The sequence below is a fragment of the Ovis canadensis genome, chromosome 10 (genome assembly GCF_042477335.2).
Source record: "Ovis canadensis isolate MfBH-ARS-UI-01 breed Bighorn chromosome 10, ARS-UI_OviCan_v2, whole genome shotgun sequence".
NCBI classification, from domain to species: Eukaryota; Metazoa; Chordata; class Mammalia; order Artiodactyla; family Bovidae; genus Ovis; species Ovis canadensis.
In genome coordinates, this window is record NC_091254.1 from 28,060,590 (window position 1) to 28,082,833 (window position 22,244).

Here is a 22,244-nt window from a genome sequence, read left to right on the forward strand (position 1 = left end):
CCACTCTTCTCACTGGCAGCCATCACCATCGACCTGAGAGCTCCCGGGGGATGGAAACAGGCAGGCAGCACCTTCCCGAGGGAAGAGCCGGAGAAACACTGGGAGTGCTGCCAGCAAGCCTCCCAGTTCTGGCCTCCTGGACTTAAACCGGGGACTTCTGCGGGGCTTTGATCCTCTACCCTCCCTTCCCCAGTTCTTTCTTTCCAAATGCTCCCACAACAAAAACCTCTCCAGCCAGCTGACAGCTAACCACACACATTTCCAACTTCCCAGGTTCTGTGCAGCTCTGTCCTCCCCTTGCTAACTGGGTTCCACAGGAAAGAGACCAAGGGAGGGAACGACACCCGCACAGGGGCAACAGCTGTGTCATGTAGACATGATCCCCCCCTTACATGTTTGACACTCCTCTGGATTTTCCCGTGTGTGTGCCTCCATTAAGAGCCAGGGCAATTTAATTTTTATATCGCTGTGTACAAATTGCTTCATTTTGGAACCTGCCTCCCTCTTCAGATGCAGGTCAGTCCGGCGGAACAGTGTCTACCTCGGGCCAGACACCGTCTTAATGACGTCTGGACTGAGAGAACATGTTGAGCCCACACTCAGAAATTCTCTGTCACACCTCCCAGTCTGCTCTCAGCCTGTGATCCAGGTGATAGAGGCACATTTCAGTTTCTGCGACCAAGTCCGGTATCAGAGGGCTACCATCCTCAAGCCTCATTCCCGTGATGGCTGGATCCACCCCACCGGCAGGGGCTGAGCTTCCGGAACGCACACAGGCTGGCTGGGCTGACGGTTCCAAAGACTCCCCTGCTCCGATCTCTTCCAACTGGCGGCCTCCACTAGTCTGCCTTCTAGTCTTACCTTCTGGTCAGTCACTGAATTCTATCATTTACTGGCCTGCTGTGACTTCTGCCCAGCCCTCAGCCCTGGCTTGTCAGCTTAACGTGCCTCCACATTCCAAAATCAGCTGATTCTAAGTGGCCCATATTGTCCTCAACTCCCTTATTCCCCAGGATCTTCAAGCCCATTCTGAAGGCGATGCATCCTCTGCCTGAATTTAGAGTGATGCTTTTCAACTGTGGTGCTGGAGAAGACTCTTGAGAGTCCCTTGGACAGCAAAGAGATCCAACCAGTTCTTCCTAAAGGAAATCAACCCTGAATATTCATTGGAAGGACTGATGCTGAAGTTGAAGCTCCAATACTTTGGCCACTTTATGCGAATAGCCGACTCATTGAAAAGACCCCGATGTTGGGAAAGACTGAAGGCAGGAAGAGAAGGGGACAACAGAGGATGAGATGGTTGGATGGCGTCACTGACTCGACGGATATGAGTTTGCGCAAGCTCTGGGAGATAGTGAAGGACAGGGAAGCCTGGTGTGCTGCAGTCCACGGGGTCGCAAAGAGTTGGACACAACTGAGTGACTGAACAATGACGAGACAGCGATGGTCTCAGCTCAGTTCCACTGACATCCGTTCAGAACCGGCAGCTGTGGTACCCTTGGGAACAGCTGTTACCCAACCAACAATTGAGGCAGCTCCCACAGAACACTCACAAATGAGATTTGCCTTAGGGAGCCACCAGGACATACTCGAGAAAGAAAACATCTGGAATATTTCCTGAACACCCAAAACAGTGGCAGGCACCCTATGGGGATCCTTCAAAATTTGGCAAACTACGTAAAGACATCTTTCAAATAACAAACTGCAAATATTGAGAGTGATGATCAGATACTGTAAATTCCCTCAGGGTAGAGAGTCTGGGTTTATATCCATCCTCAGGGCCCAGGGCAGGACCTGGCATTTAGTAGAACTGGCAAATATTTGCTGAGTTAGAATGACTTTGTAGATGAGATTATGTTAAGCTACCTTTGAAGAGGCAGGAAGAAAATTCCTCTAATTTCCCAGGAATGTGGATGAGCCCAGACTTCTGAAGATGTCCAAAACACAACTATCAGATGGGTGGGAGTCCTGACTCTATTAACACATGCTAGGGTGTTCCTGAGCACGAGAGCCTGTGAGTCTGTCCGGTGAGTGTGGACCACCACTGGACAGGACTGGGGACTCCGCAGGACAGTCTGTGACCCAGCGTACATTTCCCTTCTGCTGGGACCCTTGGCACCTTCAGGTCTGACCTGGCATGCAGGAGATGGACAGCTCCTTACTCATACGCAAAAACAGGAATGTGGGTTTGGCCTAGCATCTCTGATGCCTGAAACGCATTGAGAGTAAGCAGTTAGCTATAGGCCTCTAATGGAGCACAGCAGAGCTGCCCAGTTAGACGGCAAGGAGCTAAGACGATTAGGCTTCTAGTGAATGGTGTAAGTAAGCCTAGTAGCTTAGAGCATTTAGCTACTTATTTTTGTGGCTTAAGAACTCCATGAATGTTTGGAACTCTATACTTAGGTTAATCAAGGGTACATGATTTTCAAAATATATTAAAAGAGGTTAGTGTTCATTTCACATAAAATAGAAAGGATCCATCTTTAAAATGCTCACAGCAACTGGTGCTTTTAATTGAGCAGAAAAAATGTATACAGATATAGAAATGTTTCATCCTAGCTAGGGTTCCTGACAGTCGTCCTCAGAGATACATTTCCACCATGGAAGTTCCAATTACTTATGACAGTAATATTTATTGAAAGGTGAAACCGTAAACGTATAGGCACTTGAAACATTATTGACCAAAAGTAAATTACACTGCAGCTGGGGCGCTGCATTTTTAGCCCTGCTTTGATTTTATCAGCATTTGTCAATTAATCAACGTGAACCTTGTAAAACATGTTCTCTTATTAGTGGAAACAAGCAAGTGCCTACAGACTCTGAAGGAAAGGTCATTTAATAATTTGCTAATTGTGCAAAGACAGATCTAAATTTTTTTAAAAAGGGAAACTCTCATTATCACCCTGCAAGAACAGAAGTTTCAGTTCAAACTTGCTAACTGAATCATGGTCAAAGGTTGAGCTATTTGTTTTTTGTTTGTTTGTTTTTTTGTTTTTTTGTATATTACAGAGAAAGATTAAGAAGGAAAGAAATTAATCTAGCTGCAGATTTTCAAAATATATTTTAGGAAGCTTTTGTTGTCACCTCTGACACTTCAGAGCTGCTGCCAACCTTGAGGCTAGGGTTATATAAACAAATCAACTATATTTCCTTGGCAGACAAGTGAAGAGAAAAAAAAAGACAAAGCCACAGAAACGGGAAATGAAGCAGCACAAAAGAGCCTGGCAGGGCAGTGTTTTCTTTCCTTCTTTTTTCTTTGCCTCAATTCATCCTTCATTCTGCTAGATGAGATGTCAGCCCCTTACTTCTGCCTGCCCGGTTCATTTTAAGTTCAATAAGTAAGAAAGAAGCTGAGCCCGGCTCTCCCTGGAGGGAAGACAGACTTCGTTCACACCCGCCACCTCTCCTGGCCACAAGAGCAGGCTTTACCTTCTGGGCAGAGCACTACCCCCACCACCCAGCTTGCTGCGGTCACCAGAAGGGTTCGGAGAAGTTTAAAATGGATAACATACCTCGGAGAGCAATTTCTACCCTGGGGTCTGCAGGGCTGAACCGAGAAATCCGCACCATCTTAGAAGTCTAAGTGCAACTTAAGAAGAGATCTCGTGCCTCGAGGCGTTTGGAAGAGTCAGAGTTTTGAACAGAGCTTAGAGAGAGAACATTCCTTGAATGGGGATGGGGCTTGGCAGATGGTCTGGGCAAAATGCTTTGCTGCAGGGCTCCTTTTATAACAGGAGGCCTGGGTGGCTCTCGGCTTGCTCAAACTGGCTTATCAATCCATTCCATTCCATTCGGTTCCGCGTTCTAAATAAGTCATTATTTTAAGTCATTATTTCGGGCACATTTCCCTAAACAGATGCAAACACTCCTTTCCTGTGTGAGACTCCCTTGGGCGAATTAGGTTTCTTGGAATAGGGTCAGGGAGCAATCAAACAAAATACCTACCATCAACAAGCCTGTGGCTTCAGGGGATGCTGTCATTTCTTTTTTTTTTTTGTAGGCCACACCACAAGTCAAATTTTAGACTGTTAGGGCAGTAATGTTGAATCTGCTTGGGCCACGAATGGAAAGCAAAATCCTGCTATCTGCAGCCCACGTTTCCTTTTGCAGTCATGACAAATAAGTCCCGCCACCCCCAGGCGGATCAAAGTATAACTGACAAATAAATTTGTATGACATCTGTATAAACATGATGATTTGATACACTGGGATGACCAAACACAATGTTCGTTTGGGCTTTTTCATAACATCTTATGGGAAAACTCGAAGGAATGTTTTGGTCAACCCAATAATATATGACGAAATAACAATTCATAATTGAAGGCAAAAAGAAAAAAATTTAAACACATTTTTTTTTCCCCCCTCTGTCTGTTTGGGCCTCCTCCCTCCCGTCGAGTGTGCACTGTGAAGCTGCTCCATGAGTTAACCAGGCCTCCCAAATGGCAAAAAGGCCAGTTCAACCATAAGATCAATTTCTCTTCTGGCACCAGCCATGTAACTCCTTGGAAGATAAGCATTCCTTTCTCAATCCTGTAAGGGGCCACGATGGCCCACCACTTGAATTGTATGTGTACACATCTCTGCACATACAGAGCCAATATATTATTTCCCTTAAAGATAGTGACTGGTGCAGAAGAGGCTGATCAGAAGATCGAGGAGATCCTGGACTGCACTAACGGAAGCTCTTGGCTTAAATATTTACGACCTTATTAATGTTACTAGCTGTATTCTTGTATTATACTACTTGTGTTCTATTTTACAAATTACTGTTTCTTGCACTATCAAATGCGATGATAAATGGTAAAGTGATTTAAAAAAATAATGATGACCAGGTGACTTGAAACAATATACCAAACACAGAGTTCTGTTAACATCCATGATGGCAAGTATAACTCTCGATGTGAGAAGAGAAAACTCTAGATGTGGATTAGAGAAAACCATCTCCTGAATCATAACAGAGTCTTGGTTCCCTTACCTATAACATTGGGCTTTTGGCTACTGTTATTGAGACCTAGTGCACTAACAACACATTGAAAGCCTATCCACGAAATCCTTGCCTGACCTGGAAGGAAATGAGCATTCCTAGCACAGTGGGACAAATTGGTCCTGGTATGCCTCCAAAACCGTGGGTGAAATTAAGACTGAAAAGGAGGGACTGTAAAATAAAGAAGGTTGCTCACCATCCAATTCTACAAGACTCAAGTCATTAACCACTGCAACTGCTGACCTACAACACACCCTCAAAGGAATCTGGGGCAAAGATTAGGATGCAGTACTTCGTGCTCTAGGAAAACTGGCAAAATTGAACCTAAGATCACTAGACATTTTAGGAGAAAAGTTTATCAGCTCTCAGATCCTTGCATCCTCTGAATGTAGACAAGCCCTAAAACCATGAAACACTTCTCTTCCTTGCAACCAGCAGTAACCATCAACCAAAATGCTTGCTCAATTGCATGCATTCCCTTCTCCAAAAGTCACATATACAACAACCTCCCTGCTTTACCTCTTTGGAACAGCTCTCAGAGTTCTCAACTGTCTTTCAGGTTATAATCCCCAGGTTGGCTTGAATAAAATTTATACTTCTTTCTTAGATTGACTATTGATTAATTTCTTTCATCAACACACATGATATTGTGAAATGACCACAAGAAAGCAGTTAACATACCCATCACCTCACAGTTACCTGTGTGTGTGTGTGTGTGTGTGTGTGTGTGTGTGTGGCAGTGGTCAGTGACAAGGGTTTATTTTTTTATGAGAGCACAACTGATAGTCATAAAATAATGAAAATTTTCCTTGTCTAATATTTCTAACTAAAAGCTGCTAATCAAATCCTAATTCCCTAATAAAACTGTAGCAAAAATTTTTATAAAGGAAAAGCTACCATGAAATTATCTTCTGTTCACGTCATTTTACCTAACATATGTGGAATATTTCTGAAATGGATATTCCTTACTGTTTTTTTCTTTGAGTCTTAGGGAGAAAAATCCATTTTATATTCTTTTAATATTTGCTTCTATGAACTTCAGCTTCAGTTAGCTCACTTCCATACATCAAGATTCTTTTCAAAGCAGAAGAGAAGAAAAAGAAAAAAGAAAAACCTCAAGTCGTTTCAGTTATGTCCAGCTCTTTGCGACCCCATGGACTGTAGCCTGCCAAGCTCCTCTGTCCATAGGATTTCCCAGGCAAGAATACTGGAGTGGGTTGCCATTTCCTTCTCTAGGGAATCTTCCCAACCCAGGAATTGAACCTGTGTCTCCTGCATTGGCAAGCGAATTCTTTACCACTGAGACACCGGGGAAGCCCAAGAGGTAAATAAATGCAAATGTGGCGAGGGAAGCTGCTGGGTGACCTGAAAGCTGCTCCCTGGTAGGAGTTATCTCTACTTAAAACATACACACGGTATTAAGAAGCCACAGGGAAGAAACGAATGGATGTGGGTGGCAGGTTTTCACTTGTTTCCTGGATGTCTCAGACTACTGTAAATAAGTTTTGTGTGTTTCAATTTAAATGGTTCCATTATCTTGGAGGGCCTAAGCATTTGTAATAGCAGTTTCTGGAGTATGCAAAGCTTATGCTTAAGGAGCATTACTGGCATTCAATGTAGTCAGACTGCGTTAAGCAGATTTACAACGCTGTTCATGGCTCCCCTTGATCGTCTTTATTTAAAAGTAAGTTCAGCCTGACGAGGTGGCTTAAGCGTCTTCCTGTGTTTCAGCCTGTTAGCCATGCCCACCAGAACACCTGGCTCTGCTGTGCACCCTTCACCACTTCCCTAAATGAAACTCCAGTTGCCAAGGTGAAGGGGAAGGACTGGCAGGTGGCACTTCACTAGGAAAAAAACTTTCACGGGGGCAGCTTGTTTTCAAACGTATCCAGGGCTGGGGTTGCCCCGGTGGCTCGGTGGTAAAGAGTCCGCCCACCAATGCAGGAGACGTGGGTTAGATCCCTGGGTCGGGAAGATCTCCTAGAAAAGGAAATGACAACTCATTCCAGGATTCTTGCCTGGGAAATCCCATGGACAGAGGAGCCAGGCAGGCTACAGTTCCATGGGGTCGCAAAGAGTCAGACATGACTTAGTGACTTAACAATGACACGGCTAACAGATCGGGAGACACGTGTCACTGAAGAGACAATTTGTCACCTATAGTTCCCAAGAGGAGGGGTGTGCAGGGCCACAACGGGCCAGGCAGGACCATGTGGGGAGGTACCAGGATTGCCCACGAGCAGAGGAAATAAGGGAAAAGTGTGGGAAAAAGTCTCTCCTGTGGTTTCTGCAAGGTAAGAAGGTTCTCAATTCAGCAGCTTAAATATTTTCAGTGTGTTCTAAGACATTGGGACGATTCCTAATTGTCCAGCAGCAGGCCCTGGTACAATCTGGGGCAGGGGTATATTGCTCTGGATAACAAGAGCCTGAAAAAAAAGGGGGCAGGTGTGGACACAGGCTCAGGGCTGGTTCACCTGCAAACCAGCGGTGTGACCCCAGGCAAGCTGTTCGCTACTTCTGTGTGAGAGTGTGGAAGTCGCTCAGTCATGTCTGACTCTTTGCAATCCCATGGACTCCATGGGGTTCTCCAGGCCAGAATACTGGAGTGGGTAGCCTTTCCCTTCTCCAGGGGATCTTCCCAACCCCGGGATCGAACCCAAGTCTCCCAGATTGGAGGTGCATTCTTTATCAATTGAGCCACAAGGGAAGCCCTAGGAATTAGCTAACTCTGGGTAAGAGCAGTGCCTCCCCGGCATCTGGAAGACTCTGAGACCTCAAAATACATCTCACAAAATACCGAACATAAAAAACAAGACTAATATGAGCCTGTCTGGAACACTGCTGTAAGAAACATAAAAACAGAGCTTCTCAAACTTTATTGTGCCTAGGAATCACTTGGGTATTTTGTTAAACGGCAACATCTAATTCTGATTCATTGGATCAGTTGGGGCTTGAAATTTTGCATTTCTAATAAAGTCCTCAGTGATGCTGGGACCTTGATGATGCTTTGAGTCATTAGGGATAAGAATATTCCTGGGCTAGATTCTGCAGGGAAAACAGAAGAACTTAACATTTACTGAGCCCTGCTTTGCACTAGATACTGTGAGGCCCTGCATACACACATCTCACCGTGTTTTGCTTGGACAATATCCTTTGCTTTTAAGAAGAATTATCCCAATATTACAGGGAAGGGGAATAAGACTCAGGATGGTTAGGTTACCTGCCACAGGTCACTTAGCTGAGACTCAGAAGACATAAATACATCTGACCTAGAAACCCAATTTTTTCTCACCACAACCTAAGTACAGATGGTTTACTGTGATGGAAAATAAAAAGTCTCTGTTGGTAAAGGCTTCATAAAATATAAACTGTGGACTTGAATGGTGATCCATATACAACTTGACTTCTGGAAAGAAGAGAAATTCTGACTGGTGTCCGTTATCTCAGGAACAGAAATAAACCGTGCTGACTAAATAACTTATATTTTTCTATAGCTAGTGGAGAAACATTTTAGGTGGATTCTCTATTACACTTGTGTCTTTATTTTAAAAAGTGACGCACGTCCATGGTGAAGATAGAAACAGTAAGAGTCTGCCTTCCTCCCACATGCCCTATGTTGTGTAGAGAGAACTACTGTTAGGCCTCTGTCGGTTCTGTGCAAACAGTAGCCTTCGATGCTGATAATCAGCTTTCCCACACAAATTCATTCATTCCAGTCATTTATTTTTCCAGGGGGAGAAGCAGTAAACAAAGCATGCAACATCCCTCATCACCTGACATTCGGTGAGCTACATCACAAACAAATACACGTTATGTCAAATGGGAATAAATGGTAATGAAGAAAAAGCCAGCAGTGGAGGGCACGTGTTTGCAGCTTTAAATGTAGTGGTTAAGGAGGGCTTCATGGAAAAGAGGGTATCTGAGGAGACCTGGAGAAGGCCATCTTATTCCACATTTACTTGTTCCCTTTAGCAATATATATTAAAGCCCTTGCTGTGTCAGGACATAGAGATCTTCCTCATTCTTGTTAATGGTTTCGTAGCTACTCTGCTGGTCACACACACCATAATATGGATGGGCATATTCTGTTATCTTCACAAAGGAAACATTTTAGGTTCATCTTGTGATTTGTTAGGGGATCATCTGAGTGGTTATAAGGAGACGTGGGCAGCATGGTATAAAGCCTGATGAAGTAGAAAGAGCAATTCAGTGCAAAGCTGTGGTTGGAAATCCTAGTGGCTGGTCAACCAGATGACTGTGTTATCACGGACTATTTACTGAAAATCTGCTCCATATTGCTTTCCCAGGTAGCCCTAGTGGTGAATAACCTGCCTGCCAATGCAGGAGACATAAAAGACATAGGTTTGATCCCTGGGTTGAGAAAATCTCCTGGAGGAGGGCCTGGCAACCCACTCCAGTATTCTTGCCTTGCCTGAGGAATCCTATGGGCTGAGAAGCCTGGCAGGCTACAGTCCATAGGGTTGCACAGAGTAGGATACAACTAAATGGATTGAGCACACACGCACTGCTTTAGATTAGTGCTTTATCCTTTTCTGCTACATCTTAGACAGGGCTATGTCCACCACACACAGGGGGATATCTAAAAGCTTCTCTACCCTAAGACCAAGGCAAATCTACTGACATTTTGCTCAATTCCAAGCTACCCTATGGTCCTGCATAATCAGATATAAACCCTCTGGGTGACACTTTTCCACATTCCCCACAAAGGAAACACAAGCAAAAGTTTTAGGGAGCAGCTAACCCTCTGGGCTCTGAGTATGATCTTCCTCTTTTAGGAGAAAACACATCAGCTTCCTTAAAACAAAAAGGCACATAAATTCCTCTCCTTCCAGTAACATTTATTTATACAGATACAGATGTTTAGCATCGGGCCATATGACTGAACAGATTTCAAATGTAATGGAAGATTCATTTATTCATTTAATTATTATCTGAGGCAGTACCTGTATTATGTCAGCACTCTGCCAGCCTCTGGAAGAGGAATAAATATCTGTGCAATATGGTTCCTGCCCTTGCTACCTGCTAACTCTGAATAGACTCGACAAGGGGAAAAAAAATATGACTGACTGAAAGCCATGTGTGGTCAGTGGTGCCAAGGATAAAGCAAGAGGAATTAAAGGAAAGGGGAGGATGCTGTGATCCAGAGAGGGGGTCCTGGCTGAGATACAAACAGGAAGAGATGCAGGTGGAACCAGGGGATTTGGGGAAGGGATGTGTATGCGTGTTGGGGGGGATATATATGAATGGAAGGTGAATATAACTATGCGTTATATTTTTGTGACCCCATGGACTGCAGCCCACTAGGATCCTTTGTCCATGGAATTTTCTAGGCAAGGATACTGGAGTGAGTTTTCATTTCCTCCTCCAAGGGATCTTCCTGACCCAGGGATTGAACCTGCTGTCTCCTGCATTGGCAGGTGAATTATTTACCACTGCACCAACTATATAAGCAAAAGCTCAGGTGAGGGAAAAGACAGGCATTATAAAGGGAACATGAAGTGGCCCAGTAGAGTTTAAACACAGAATATGGGGGGTGGCTGCAGATGGCAGGAGATGTCAGCTGGAGTGAGACTGGTAGACGGTTCTCAGGCCCCTATTTTGTCGTTAGACATGAGATAGAGAAATGAGTCCTGAAAGAGATCAAGAAAAGTACCACTGACCTCTCCTTGCGCTGTTTTTGCTTTTTCTGGGAGAGGGGTACTGTGCACTTTGCTTTTATAGCCTCTGTTTCTGATTCCAGTAAATTTAAAAACCAACCTAAAACCTTTCAAAGTCACATATGCCTAGAGCTTAAAAAGGCAAGCAAGGTATAAGAGGCCTAGAACCCAAACCAGCCACCCCCACCCAACTTGTCCCTGCCACCCCCTCCTTCTCCTCCAAAACCACTTTTGGGTCTGGGTGGGGGAGTTTACTTTTTTTTAATTTATTTTAATTGGAGGTTAATTACATTACAATACTGTAGTGGTTTTTGCCATACATTGACATAAATCAGCCATGGGTATACATGTGTTCCCCCATCCTGAACCCCCCTCCTACCTCCCTCCCCATCCCATTCCTCAGGGTCATCCCAGTGCACCAGCCCTGGGCACCCTGTCTCATGCATCGAACCTGTTTAACGTATGGTAATAAACATGTTTCAATGCTATTCTCTCAGATCATCCCACCCTCGCCTTCTCCCACAGAGTCCAGTTTGCTTTTATTATGAAATATGATGCTTTGCCTAAGCGAGCAGCCTCCGATACAGGTAAGACTTTTGCCTCAACTGGTTCCTTTCAGTATGGTTATATCTATGGGCTGGCCCAGGGATAGAAGCCGAACAAGTAAGTCTAACCCAGCCCTCCCCACCTCAAGGAGGTTGAATCCTCTCATGGAAAAGACACTGCTTTTAACCTTCAATTCTGATATCTGATTCCATATATTTAAGTGATACATGTACACTGATATTACTTAAACGATCGTTTGTAGAGCTTACCTAATGTCTTACTATTCTGTAAAATGAGGAACACTTGACACTCTTATACCATCTGCTGCTGCTAAGTCGCTTCAGTCGTGTCCGACTGTGTGCGACCCCATAGACAGCAGCCCACGAGGCTCCCCGGTTATACCGTCACCACCTCCCACAGAGCATTCTTCTCTCATCTTTCCAGTTGGCTAAAGTGGAATCTGGGGTTAAATGGATATTCTTTGTTTACTTTGTTATGCCATGCAATATCATTTACTTTTAAGTCACGCCCTATAAGAACACACTTCCTAGCTTATTCAATCTTTTTCATCTGTGCTGTCTTTTTTCTTCCTTTTTGTGTGTATTTATTACTAACAGCCCTCAACTTTTCAAAGGAACTATAAAAGCCCTACTACCACCATTTCCGACGTGAGCAAGTCCATCAGTGACCCTCTCAGACCTGTTTGTCCCTCCACAGGCCTCCCGTTCAGTCCGTCCAGGCTAGTGGTTCCCCAGGCCAGCTGCCCACCTGTTGTCCTGGGGCTTCTTTTTAACACCATCTGGCGAAATCCCTGTGCCTCTCGCCTGTGCTGGGTCCCCCGCCTCCTGGATCCCATGGTTGCCTCTTTCTTGGTTTACAGCCTCATTTTTGTGGAGCTCATTCTCTAGTAGCTTCCTGAGAAAAGGTACACGGGAGGTAAATTTGTTGAGACCTTTCTTGTGTGTCTGAAAAACGTCTTAACTTCTACTCTCACGCTTGCCTGCTAATTAAGCTTTCTGATTCTAAGTAAAAGTCATTTCCCTTTAGCACTCTGAAGGCTGAGTTTCACTGTCTTCTAGCGTCCAGTGTTGCGGTTGAGAAGTCTGAAGGCCACTTGTTCTCTTGACCTTTCATCTGTGACCTGGTTTGTTTCGCTAGAAGGTTTAGGAATCTTTCAAGTCCCTGGGATGCTGAAACCTCAGAATAAAGAACCTTAATGAAACTTCTTTACTTATCCATTGTTCTGGGTACTTTCTCCCCTTTAAAACTGGAAATTCCTACTGTCCTGGTTTGAAATTTTTCCTGTATTATTCTTTGATATAGTACATCATTTTTTTTCCTATCTTTCCTTTGGGGAATAGCTACGGTAAAATGCTGAAGCTGGTGAGCTGATCCAACCCATTTTTTACCTTCTCTCCACTACCCTGCTACAACTGCTGCCTGTTAATCTACTTTCTAGAAAGTTTGCATGACATGACCTTTTACACCTCTGAATAATTTTGTTCTTAACTATGAGTTTAATTTCCAAGATCTCTTTCTCATTTTCTGATTGTTTCTTTTTTCATAGAATTTACCTTTTATTTCATGGGTGTCCTATTGTCTCCCATCTTTCTGAAGATACTATAGGTGTTTAAAAGCTCTTCTTTTGCTTCTTGAATTGTCGATATTTTCCCCAAGCCCTCTAACCCATCTCTATGTTGATCTCAATATTTTATTCTGTATTTTCTATTGGGAGCAATACTCAAATATCTGGTGACCTTCTCACTATTGACTTATACTTAAGATACTCACATCTATATGTGATACTCATCATATGTATTATACATAAGTAATACAAAGAATTTATTTATATTTAGGGATGGTGAGTCCTCACACAATAGATTGGAAACACTGACTGGGGGCCGGTAAGCTTATCTGGCAGGCGTCCCCCGAGGTAACTGGGTGGGACTCCAAATGCCGGTCCGGTCATTTAGTTTCTCTAGATAAGAATCCTTTAAGCTCCTGTCTACAGAGCCTGTCGTGGCTACAAATGCTCTGGGGGCTCGGCTATGGGGCAGTCCGGGCAGGTCTCACCTACCTGTTCACTCTATGGAGTTGCACTGAATTCCCCTGGTTTTGCCTCTCTATCCTAGGCCTCAGCCTCCTGAGTCTGGAGCACCTCGGAGCCCATGACTACGCCCCGAGCCTCCATCAGGGACGGAGGTTTGGGAGCAGCTGTGTGAGCGGAATAGGGCCAAGTTCGCCCGTGCTCTTTCACCGAGTATTACTGATCACTCTGCAACCACGGTCAGCCTCCTCCAGGCTCTCCCACACACTCGTGCTAAGCATCCCCAGGATCCTGCACAATAGATCTGCAGGCTTCTCTCGGGACCCCTCACCAGTACCCCCATCACAGGGCCAGCTTCCCAAAGTTTGCTCACATCGCCTGTCTAGTACCACCTGCTTCTCTGCTCTCTCTCAGTCTCTATCTCTGTATAGTATTTTTTTTTTCTTATTCTTTGCCAAAATTTTAGGGAGATTTTTGGAATAAGGAGATTTAAATGCATGTGTTCAATCTGACAGAACCACAAGCTCCCAGTCTTACGAATTTTTCTGTTACATATGTACTTACTATGTACCTCACTTTAGTCTAGAGAGTTTATCCAGAGAACCTTAGGTGTTACCCTAACCCAATTACTAACTACCTAACAACTACTTTGAGGTAGGGTATTGCCAAAATCATTTTAATTCTCTCGGTGATTTTCTACGGAGTACAAGTTCAAAGTGAGCTGGACTCTATATGTTTGTCTTTCCAGCATCTCATTATTATCCTGGCTCTAGAAGTTTGAACCAAAGGTCAATTTGAAGTAGATGCCACATCCATTTTTAAATAAGAAGGAAGGAAGGAGAAGAGGGAGGTGGGAAGGGGGGAGGGAGAGATGAAGGGAGAGATGGAGGGATGCGCGGAGGAAACAAAGAAACAGACACCAAGAAAAGGATTTAAAAACAGAACAGTAAGGGGGCTGGCCCAACAAACACTATTTTAAGAAAAGCTATGTAAGTTTATTAAATAAGGAGAGAGACAGCAGAAAACAATCTGACTTGAAGATAACTAAATGAGCACTCACTTGGAAGGCAGTTGCTTAACTTCTACCACCCCATGTTAGCTGTGAGATGCCGGTTACTCGTTCAACAACTTGCCTTCAGAATTCATATAAAAAAATCACCATTATCGAGCTAGAAATTATACACATATGAGATTCTTGCCAATAATTGCAAGATCACCTTCCAATTATGTACTCACCCTTTCATTGGCTAAATGTGGCTCAGAGAATAAAGCGTCTGCCTGCAATGCAGGAGACTTGGGTTCTATCACTGGGTTGGGAAGATCCCCTGGAGAAGGAAATGGCAACCCACTCCAGTATTCTTGCCTGGAGAATCCCATGGACAGAGGAGCCGGGTGGGTTACAGTCCACAGGGTCGCAAGGAGTTGGACACGACTGAGCGACTTCACACACACACATATATGTATATATACACACATATGTATATTAATGTATATATGTAGGTATTCCTCACCTCATTCCCCTTAAGACAGCTTGCTAGTTGTCCTTTTAATATATTACTTCAATGTATTTTTATTTTCCTAAGTACATTTCCTACAAATTTCTCTACTTCAGTTCAGTTCAGTTGCTCAGTTGTGTCCAACTCTTTGTGACTCCATGAACCACAGCATGCCAGGCCTCCCTGTCTATCATCAACACCCAGAGTCCACCCAAACACATGTCCATTGAGTGGGTGATGCCATCCAACCATCTCATCCTCTCTTGTCCCCTCTTCTCCTGCCCTCAATCTTTCCCAGCATCAGGGTCTTTTCCAATGAGTCAACTCTTTGCAGGAGGTGGCCAAAGTACAGGAGTTTCAGCTTCAGCATCAGGCCCTCCAATGAACACCCAGGACTGATATCCTTTAGGATGTTCTGGTTGGATCTCCTTGCAGTCCAAGGGAGTCTCAAGAGTCTTCTCCAACACCACAGTTCAAAAGCATCAATTCTTCGGCACTCAGCTTTCTTTATAGTCCAACTCTCACATCCATACATGACCCCTGGAAAAACCATGGCCTTGACTAGACAGACCTCTGTTGGCAAAGTAATATGCAATTCTTTCTACTCTGTGCTATACTCAACTATGGGCCAATTAGTTTTTAAAAAGGTATTCACATTGTCAACAAGAATGATTCTAATGTAGCTGAAACCACATCTCCATCTCTGAGTTTAATAAGATGAAAACTCTGTAGTCAGATTGACCTTGTTTTCCATTTCAGTTCTACTTACTGAATGTCTGACCTTTAGGGAGCTAAATAATCTCTCCAAGAGGAAAATGGACATACTATTATGCATTTTATAGGCTGTTACATGGATGAAATAATAAAATGCATATAAAGAACTTAACATATTATAGGTGCTCAATAAATTAAAGCTATTAAAATCAGAACATGAGAAGATATTGAAACCTTGACTCTTAAAAAAATTCAGGTTCTTTACCACAGGCGGCCCCAGGGAAGGCCCAGATCACTGGCAGGCTGGTCAACTGGAAGCAGCCTGTCAGTCACTGAAAAGCAAGGGGGAAGTACTTACAGGCCACGAGGGAAGACAGTGTGAAAGTGGGGCTGTGGGGAGAAGGCCTAGAAGAAATTTATTTTATTTTGGATCAGTTCCTTAACGCTTTCTGTAGTATATTTATCTACAAAATTAGGAAGTTGGATGAAGTCCCTCCAGATATTCACAACGAAGAGTTCTGTGGTTGGATACTTTTGGAATATGTTTCTTCATGTCATGCCTGTCCCCTTCCTCATTTAAGGCAGCAGCTTTTTTTTTTTAACCTGGAATATTACAAACCTGAAAGTGTTAGTCACTCAATGTGTCTAACTCTTTGTGACCCCATGGGTGTAGCCCACTAGGCTCCTCTGTCCATGGGATTTCCTAGGCAAGAATGCTGGAGTGGGTTGCATTTCCTTCTTCAGGGAATCTTCCTGACCCAGGGACTGAACCGGGGTCTCCTGCATTGCAGGCAGATGCTTTACCATCTGAGCCACCAGGGACCGCCTACAAATCCTTTCCACATTTTTTTCCCCCAGGTACTACGCATCAGCATATTCTAGAAAGGATGGATGAGTTGATCTGCAGTTTCTCATCCTAAAATATGTTTCTCTGAGTTTTACTACTTCACCTAAATGTTTGGTTAAAGAAAAAAAGGATAAATGTGATGTGTTGGGAGTTTTATTTATTGGTGCTTTCTCCTATAGCAGCATGTAACTTTTAGAGTGGGAGAAAAAAAAAATCTATCACAATTTCAGTGAAACCAGCTATTTCTTAGTTTTACGTTTTAGCTATGGCACCATCCACGTCTTGGGCAGGCGATCACCAAAGCATTGGTTGAACTGCTGCTAAGTCAGTGGATTTAATTTGGTTATGAAGATAGACATATTACTGGGACACATCTGGCCATTTTGGCAGATGGTGAATGAAATGAATCAACCGTGTAGTAATTGGGCTAGCTGCTCAGTGATCAACATGACTGGAATGGAAAATAACTGTGGGATAAATTAATCCTTATGCAGCAGGTCTGTACCGTTATACCAGAATACACCTCAAATCGGTGTTCAAGATGAATACACTTTCAGGTACAACTGCAAATTCAAACAATTAAGGTATTTCTAATAGAAAAATGTGTTCATTTTCTATCAATCTACCAATGTGTATTTTTATCTAAAAGGAAAAGACGGTGCCATTTGCTGGGAATGGAAGCATTTAGTAGGAAGGAGGCCAAAGAGCCTTACCAGAGAAAAGATCTAGGCGCCAGATGCTCTGTGACTTTCCATGGAGCCTTCAGGAAGTCTTTGTTTTCTTTTAAAAATGACTAACCTCAAGTAGCTTATAATTTAGTTGATTATATTTACACATTTGCAGTTTCCATTTCATGCCTTCTTACATTACAAAATCATTTTTAATTCTGCTACGTAGTGGAGATAAAAGTGAACAAATATTTCAATGTTCTTTAGTTAACCGCTGGGCTGGCCAAAAATTCATTTGGCTTTTTCTGTAAGATGAAAAGGAAACTTCAAACGAACTTTTGGGCCAATCCCCAATACAGACAATGAGGCTCCCCTTCTCCCCAATTTCACCTTAATTCCAAGAATTCTATCAAATCCTGTTGCAATGTTCTTTTTCTTTCTCTCTTGATATGTCTCCCACCCCTCAAGACTGCTAAGGTTCTAATTATGTCTATATTTTCATTGAATACTCTACTCCCACCCCAAAATACAGTTCCTTCTTCTCAAGAGGAAGTTTATCATTTCTGTCAAAGTTTATCAGTTCTGTAGGATCCACATGCTGAGTATGTAGTAGTGGTAGAGTGACCAACTGAGAGGTTTCTGTGTGGGGCTTTCTGTACTCCTCTGTCCATAGATTTCTCTAGGCAAGAATACTGGAGTGGGCTGCCATTCCCATCTCCAGGGGATCTTCCCAACCTAGGGATCAAACCCAGGTCTGCTGTGTTGCAGGCTCTTTACCTCCAGAGCCACCAGGGGAACCCCAAACCAGCACAAGTCCCTGACAAATGAAGACTGTGAGTCACTTTTGTTGGGAGCTTAAGAGAAGGATTGGAAGTGGCAAAGCCTGCCTGCACCACAAAGTTGCCATGTCAATCTTCTCATTAGAAGCACTCTTCTTTCATCACTAGCCAGCTGTAGAACGCCATCAAACAGCAGATAGAGGAACACATTTGATGACCTTTAACTTTCCCTTACACCAGTGGTTCTCAGTCTTGGCTTCTCACTAAAATCATCGGGTTAGCTCTTTTTTTTTTTTTTTTTAATGATATCATTCCCTGACTTACCTGAACTGAAATTTAGCCCTGGTCATCGTCTAAAATTTCAGAGCTTATTCTAATGTTATCCAGGGCTAAGAACCACTGCTTGGCATCCATTCTGGGATTCAAACTACAGGTCTAGCAAGAGTCATTCAAAAGCAAGGAGAAAGTTACTTTATTATCTCTGACTTTTAAAAGATTGCACGCAAGTTTCCACTTCACATTTAAAACAAATGAGAACCCACAAACCGACTTTAAATGTAGCTCAAACGGTAAAGAATCTGCCTGCAATGCAGGAGAGCCGGATTCAACCCCTGGGTCGGGAAGATCCTCTGGAGAAGGGAATGGCAACCCACTCCAGTATTTCTGCCTGGAGAATCCCATGGACAGAGGAGCCTGGTGGGCTACAGTTCATGGGGTGGCAAAGAGTCAGACACGACTGGGCAACTAACACCACTAGGGTTCATGATATGTTTCTCCCTTGTTACGTTTTCATTCTGATTATCAATCACCACCATCTACTGAGTTTTTTTGTTTTTTGGGTTTTTTTGCACAGGAAACTGTTAGGTAGGTACTGTGGGGCCACTGTGATTTCAAACCCAGAGTTCCTGCCTTTGGGGAGCTCACTGTAGAACACAGCAAAAGGTGACTAGGTGATGAAGCAAATGACCTCATAGAGGAGGCTCAAAGAAGGAAATGGCTGTAGCCTGAGACGGTCGGGAAACCTGCACAGAGGAGGTAGGACTTAAAGAAGGCCTTGGAGGACTGGCTAGCATTCTAATTAGAAAAGGCCTGGGACTTCCCTTGTGGTCCAGCGATTAGGAATCTGTCTTGCAATTCAGGGAACACGGGTTTGATCCCTGGTCCGGTAACTAAGATCCCATGAGCTGCGGAGCAACTAAGCCTGCCTGGGCACCACAATTACTGAGCCCATGTGCTCTGCCCCCTGTGCTCCAGAGACCCAGTGCTACCACTAGAGTCCATGCACCATGGTGAGAGGTCCCGCATCCTGCAATGAGGATCCCACGTGCCACATCTAAGTCCCGAGGCAGCTGAATTAACTGATTTTAAAAAGAAGCAAAGACCTTCCAAGGAGGACGTGGGTACGATGCAATCAGACTACCAAGTTTAAATATATACACAAATAATAAAGTTCACATTCTGAGCACTGCGAAACTATATGAAGCCAACTGCTGAGCAAAGAGACATAATGAGCTCAGTCACTGTTTTTTTTTGGAGATAACCACTCTTGACTTCGAAAAGAAGAATTAAACTGGCAGATGAAACAGCTGGTTCAGCTGAAGCAAAAAGACAAGCTTGGCATACAACTCAGAGAACAAGCCACAGAACAGCAGCCACACACGGTACAGGGTCCTTCCCTTTCTCACGCTGGGCCCACAGAAGAGACCTAATTACCCAGGCATCAAGGCAAAAGCTGCCCAGATCATCGCCAAAGCCTTGAGGTTCCCACTCTACACGATCGCATGATTATCTAATGTTGAAGGAATATATTCAGGACAAAAACTGTCCAAAAGTTATATGCTGACTTTTATGTCATGTGACGGTCAATCACTGATTTTCAATCACTTTTCTAAAGCAATGGCTTTCTCTCTGGATTTCAGAATCCAAGTACCACTGTGCCATTTGTCCCTGCCCCCTAAAATAGTTAGTTTTCATCTTTATTCCAATATCTGGACTTCGGGCAAGACAGTAACGAAATGCCAATGGACGATCTGGGTATGCATCATCCCAGGAAGTCAGCTGGCAAAAAGAACATTTAGAAGTAGGCACCACTGGTTATTTCACACATTATTAACTTATATTACAATTCAAATAAGCTTACAGCTGGAAAAAAAAAATCTCTTCTGTAAAGTGATCTCAAACATAATAGGCTTAATCAGAGATAAATTAGGCAGCCATGCATACTACAGCATATTAATTCTGAGTAGTTATTAAATACATTTTCTGTTATCAGTGGTGTGAACAACATTATATGCAAACAAATTCTTCGAGAGGACAGCAAATAAAAGTTTATGTTTGGGATGCTGTGTGCCTGACATTTCCCCATGCCTCCTTATAATGTTAAATAATCTTTTCTGCTAATAATGGCACTAGGTTAAGTCTCCACAAATGAGTCAACTTCCCTCCCAGGCTATTAAGCAAAAGAACAGCAGGGGAAACTGCCAGTGTGGTTTTGGTTTTCTCCAAAGCAAACTTTTTTACCTTTCTACCTCAATTTTCAGAAAGAAGGCATTAGTAAGTCAAGATGGAGCAAAACTGTCCAAAATATAAGGTAGTGAATATCCATTAGGTTAAAAAGGATGCATCTCATTCTGTGTTTTGGGAAGCCTGTTACGCCTGAGAATATTCAAGGAAGGAAATTACTAAAGTTGAATGATCTTTTGTAAATAACATCCTACCATCCTGTGTTTCCTTGAGTGGTAGTAATCTAAGCCATCAAACTAGCACTCTGATTCCACAGACCAGTAAGTGGGGCCTCTGTGAAAGAAAAGAAAAAGAGACATCTAAAGGATGAAAAGATACATCAAGGGAGGTAATGTACACACACATATACACACATTACCTTCCTGGATGGCCTTCTGCCATATTACCTTGTTCTTTTATTAATCAATCAGGCTCTTCAATTTCTGTATCCAGAAGCAATTCAAGCTGCTAGGAATGAGCCCCGTCCTCCTGCCAACCCACCAAGTCTGAGAAAAACGTTTGACACTCCTTGCGCTTTGCACATTTAAAACTCAATGTAAGGTGACAAGAACATTAAGCTGCCCAGTGAGCAAAATGTGAAACTAATCACTATCTGTTCTTAGCCATGGGTATAGTAATTGGCAAATTAAACTGCCTGAGAATAGCTGGGCCACCTGCATCAGAAAGTATCACCTTGGAATGACTAATGAAGACAAATGTATACAGCCTGAAAAAAGACACTACACTAACTACTTCATTTACAGTAAAAGCAAGCACCCTGCAGATTTTTTATTTTCAAGCAGGGGTGCCCAACTCCGGGATGTGATGCCTGAGAATCTGAGGCGGGAAATAAAGTACTCAATAAACATAATGTGCTTGAATCATCCCAAAACTATCCCCCACCTCCCTCCCCATCCGTGGAAAGACTGTGCTCCACGAAACCTCTCTCTGGTGCCAAAAAGGGTAGGGACCGCTGATTTAAAGGAAGAAAACCTAACCACCTTCAATATTTTGTACATACATACTGACTGAATTGGACTTCCCAGGCGGTGTTAGTAGTAGAGAATCCTCCTGCCAATGCAGGAGACACAAGAGATGTGGGTTGGATCCCTGGGTCAGGAAGATGCCCTGGAGGATGGCAAGGCAACCCATTCCAGTGTTCTCGCCGGGAGAATCCCATGGACAGAAGAGCCTGGCAGGCTACAGTCCATAGGTTTGCAAAGAGTCAGACACTACTAAAGTGACTTCGCATGCTCACAAGGTACTGGTTGAATTTACATTGTTATTTACTCTTGAAAACCCAATGCTTCTCTTTTTAAGCTGGCAAACTGGGATCAACTTGCTGACTAAAATGTTGAATTGCAGCTTTATAACAACTAGATTCAAATAAATAAAACCTCAAAAAATACCTTTGTTTTAAATAAACTTGCTGCTATTCATCCATCCATCCATTCTGGGATTCATCCATCCATTCTACCTACTATGTGCTAGGTACTGCTTGATATTTGGCAGAGAGAGAGAGAGGGAGGGATGAATGACAGCTCCTTAAGGATTCTGTCAACTATTGGGGGAAAGCTGAACACACACAGCCAATTGCTACATGTTCTTGTAGAAATCTTTTCAGAGCACCTTCCCTTTCCTTGGAGACTTCAGAGAAGAGATGACTCTGGAGCTGCATTTTAGGACCAGGTAAAAAGGGTACAAAATGAAGAGTTTTCGTGGCTGAAGAGGCTTGAGAAAAAAAGCCTTGGAAAATGAGAGACAAGCATGTGTAAAATCAATAAGAAGGCTGTGGTCTGAATGAGGAAAAGAAATCACCTTCAGAGTATATGAAGGAAATAAATACAAGAGGCCAGAAAGTCAATCGGAGAAGGAAATGGCAACTCACTCCAGTATTCTTGCCTGGAAAATCCTATAGACACAGGAGCCTGGTGGGCTATAGTCTATAGGGTCGCAGGAGTTGGACACAACTTAGAGACTGAA

At 43.4% G+C, this 22,244-nt stretch overlaps 1 protein-coding gene across 5 annotated transcripts in view; it reads right to left on the reverse strand.

Moving 5' to 3' along the window:
* Positions 1 to 22,244, reverse strand: part of ENOX1 (ecto-NOX disulfide-thiol exchanger 1) — a 336,022-nt gene that overhangs the window by 290,051 nt on the left and 23,727 nt on the right. Inside the window, exon 2 of one of the 5 annotated variants that reach the window (XM_069601255.1) lies at positions 11,977 to 12,123. The exons of 2 other annotated variants lie outside the window; for them this stretch is intronic. In XM_069601255.1, the coding sequence (XP_069457356.1) occupies positions 11,977 to 12,064 (88 nt within the window). In that variant the 5' untranslated portion in view covers positions 12,065 to 12,123. Of the gene's footprint in view, positions 1 to 3,512; positions 3,785 to 11,976; positions 12,124 to 22,244 lie in introns of those variants that run through there. 2 more of the 5 variants (XM_069601256.1, XM_069601257.1) reach the window with 2 other exon arrangements.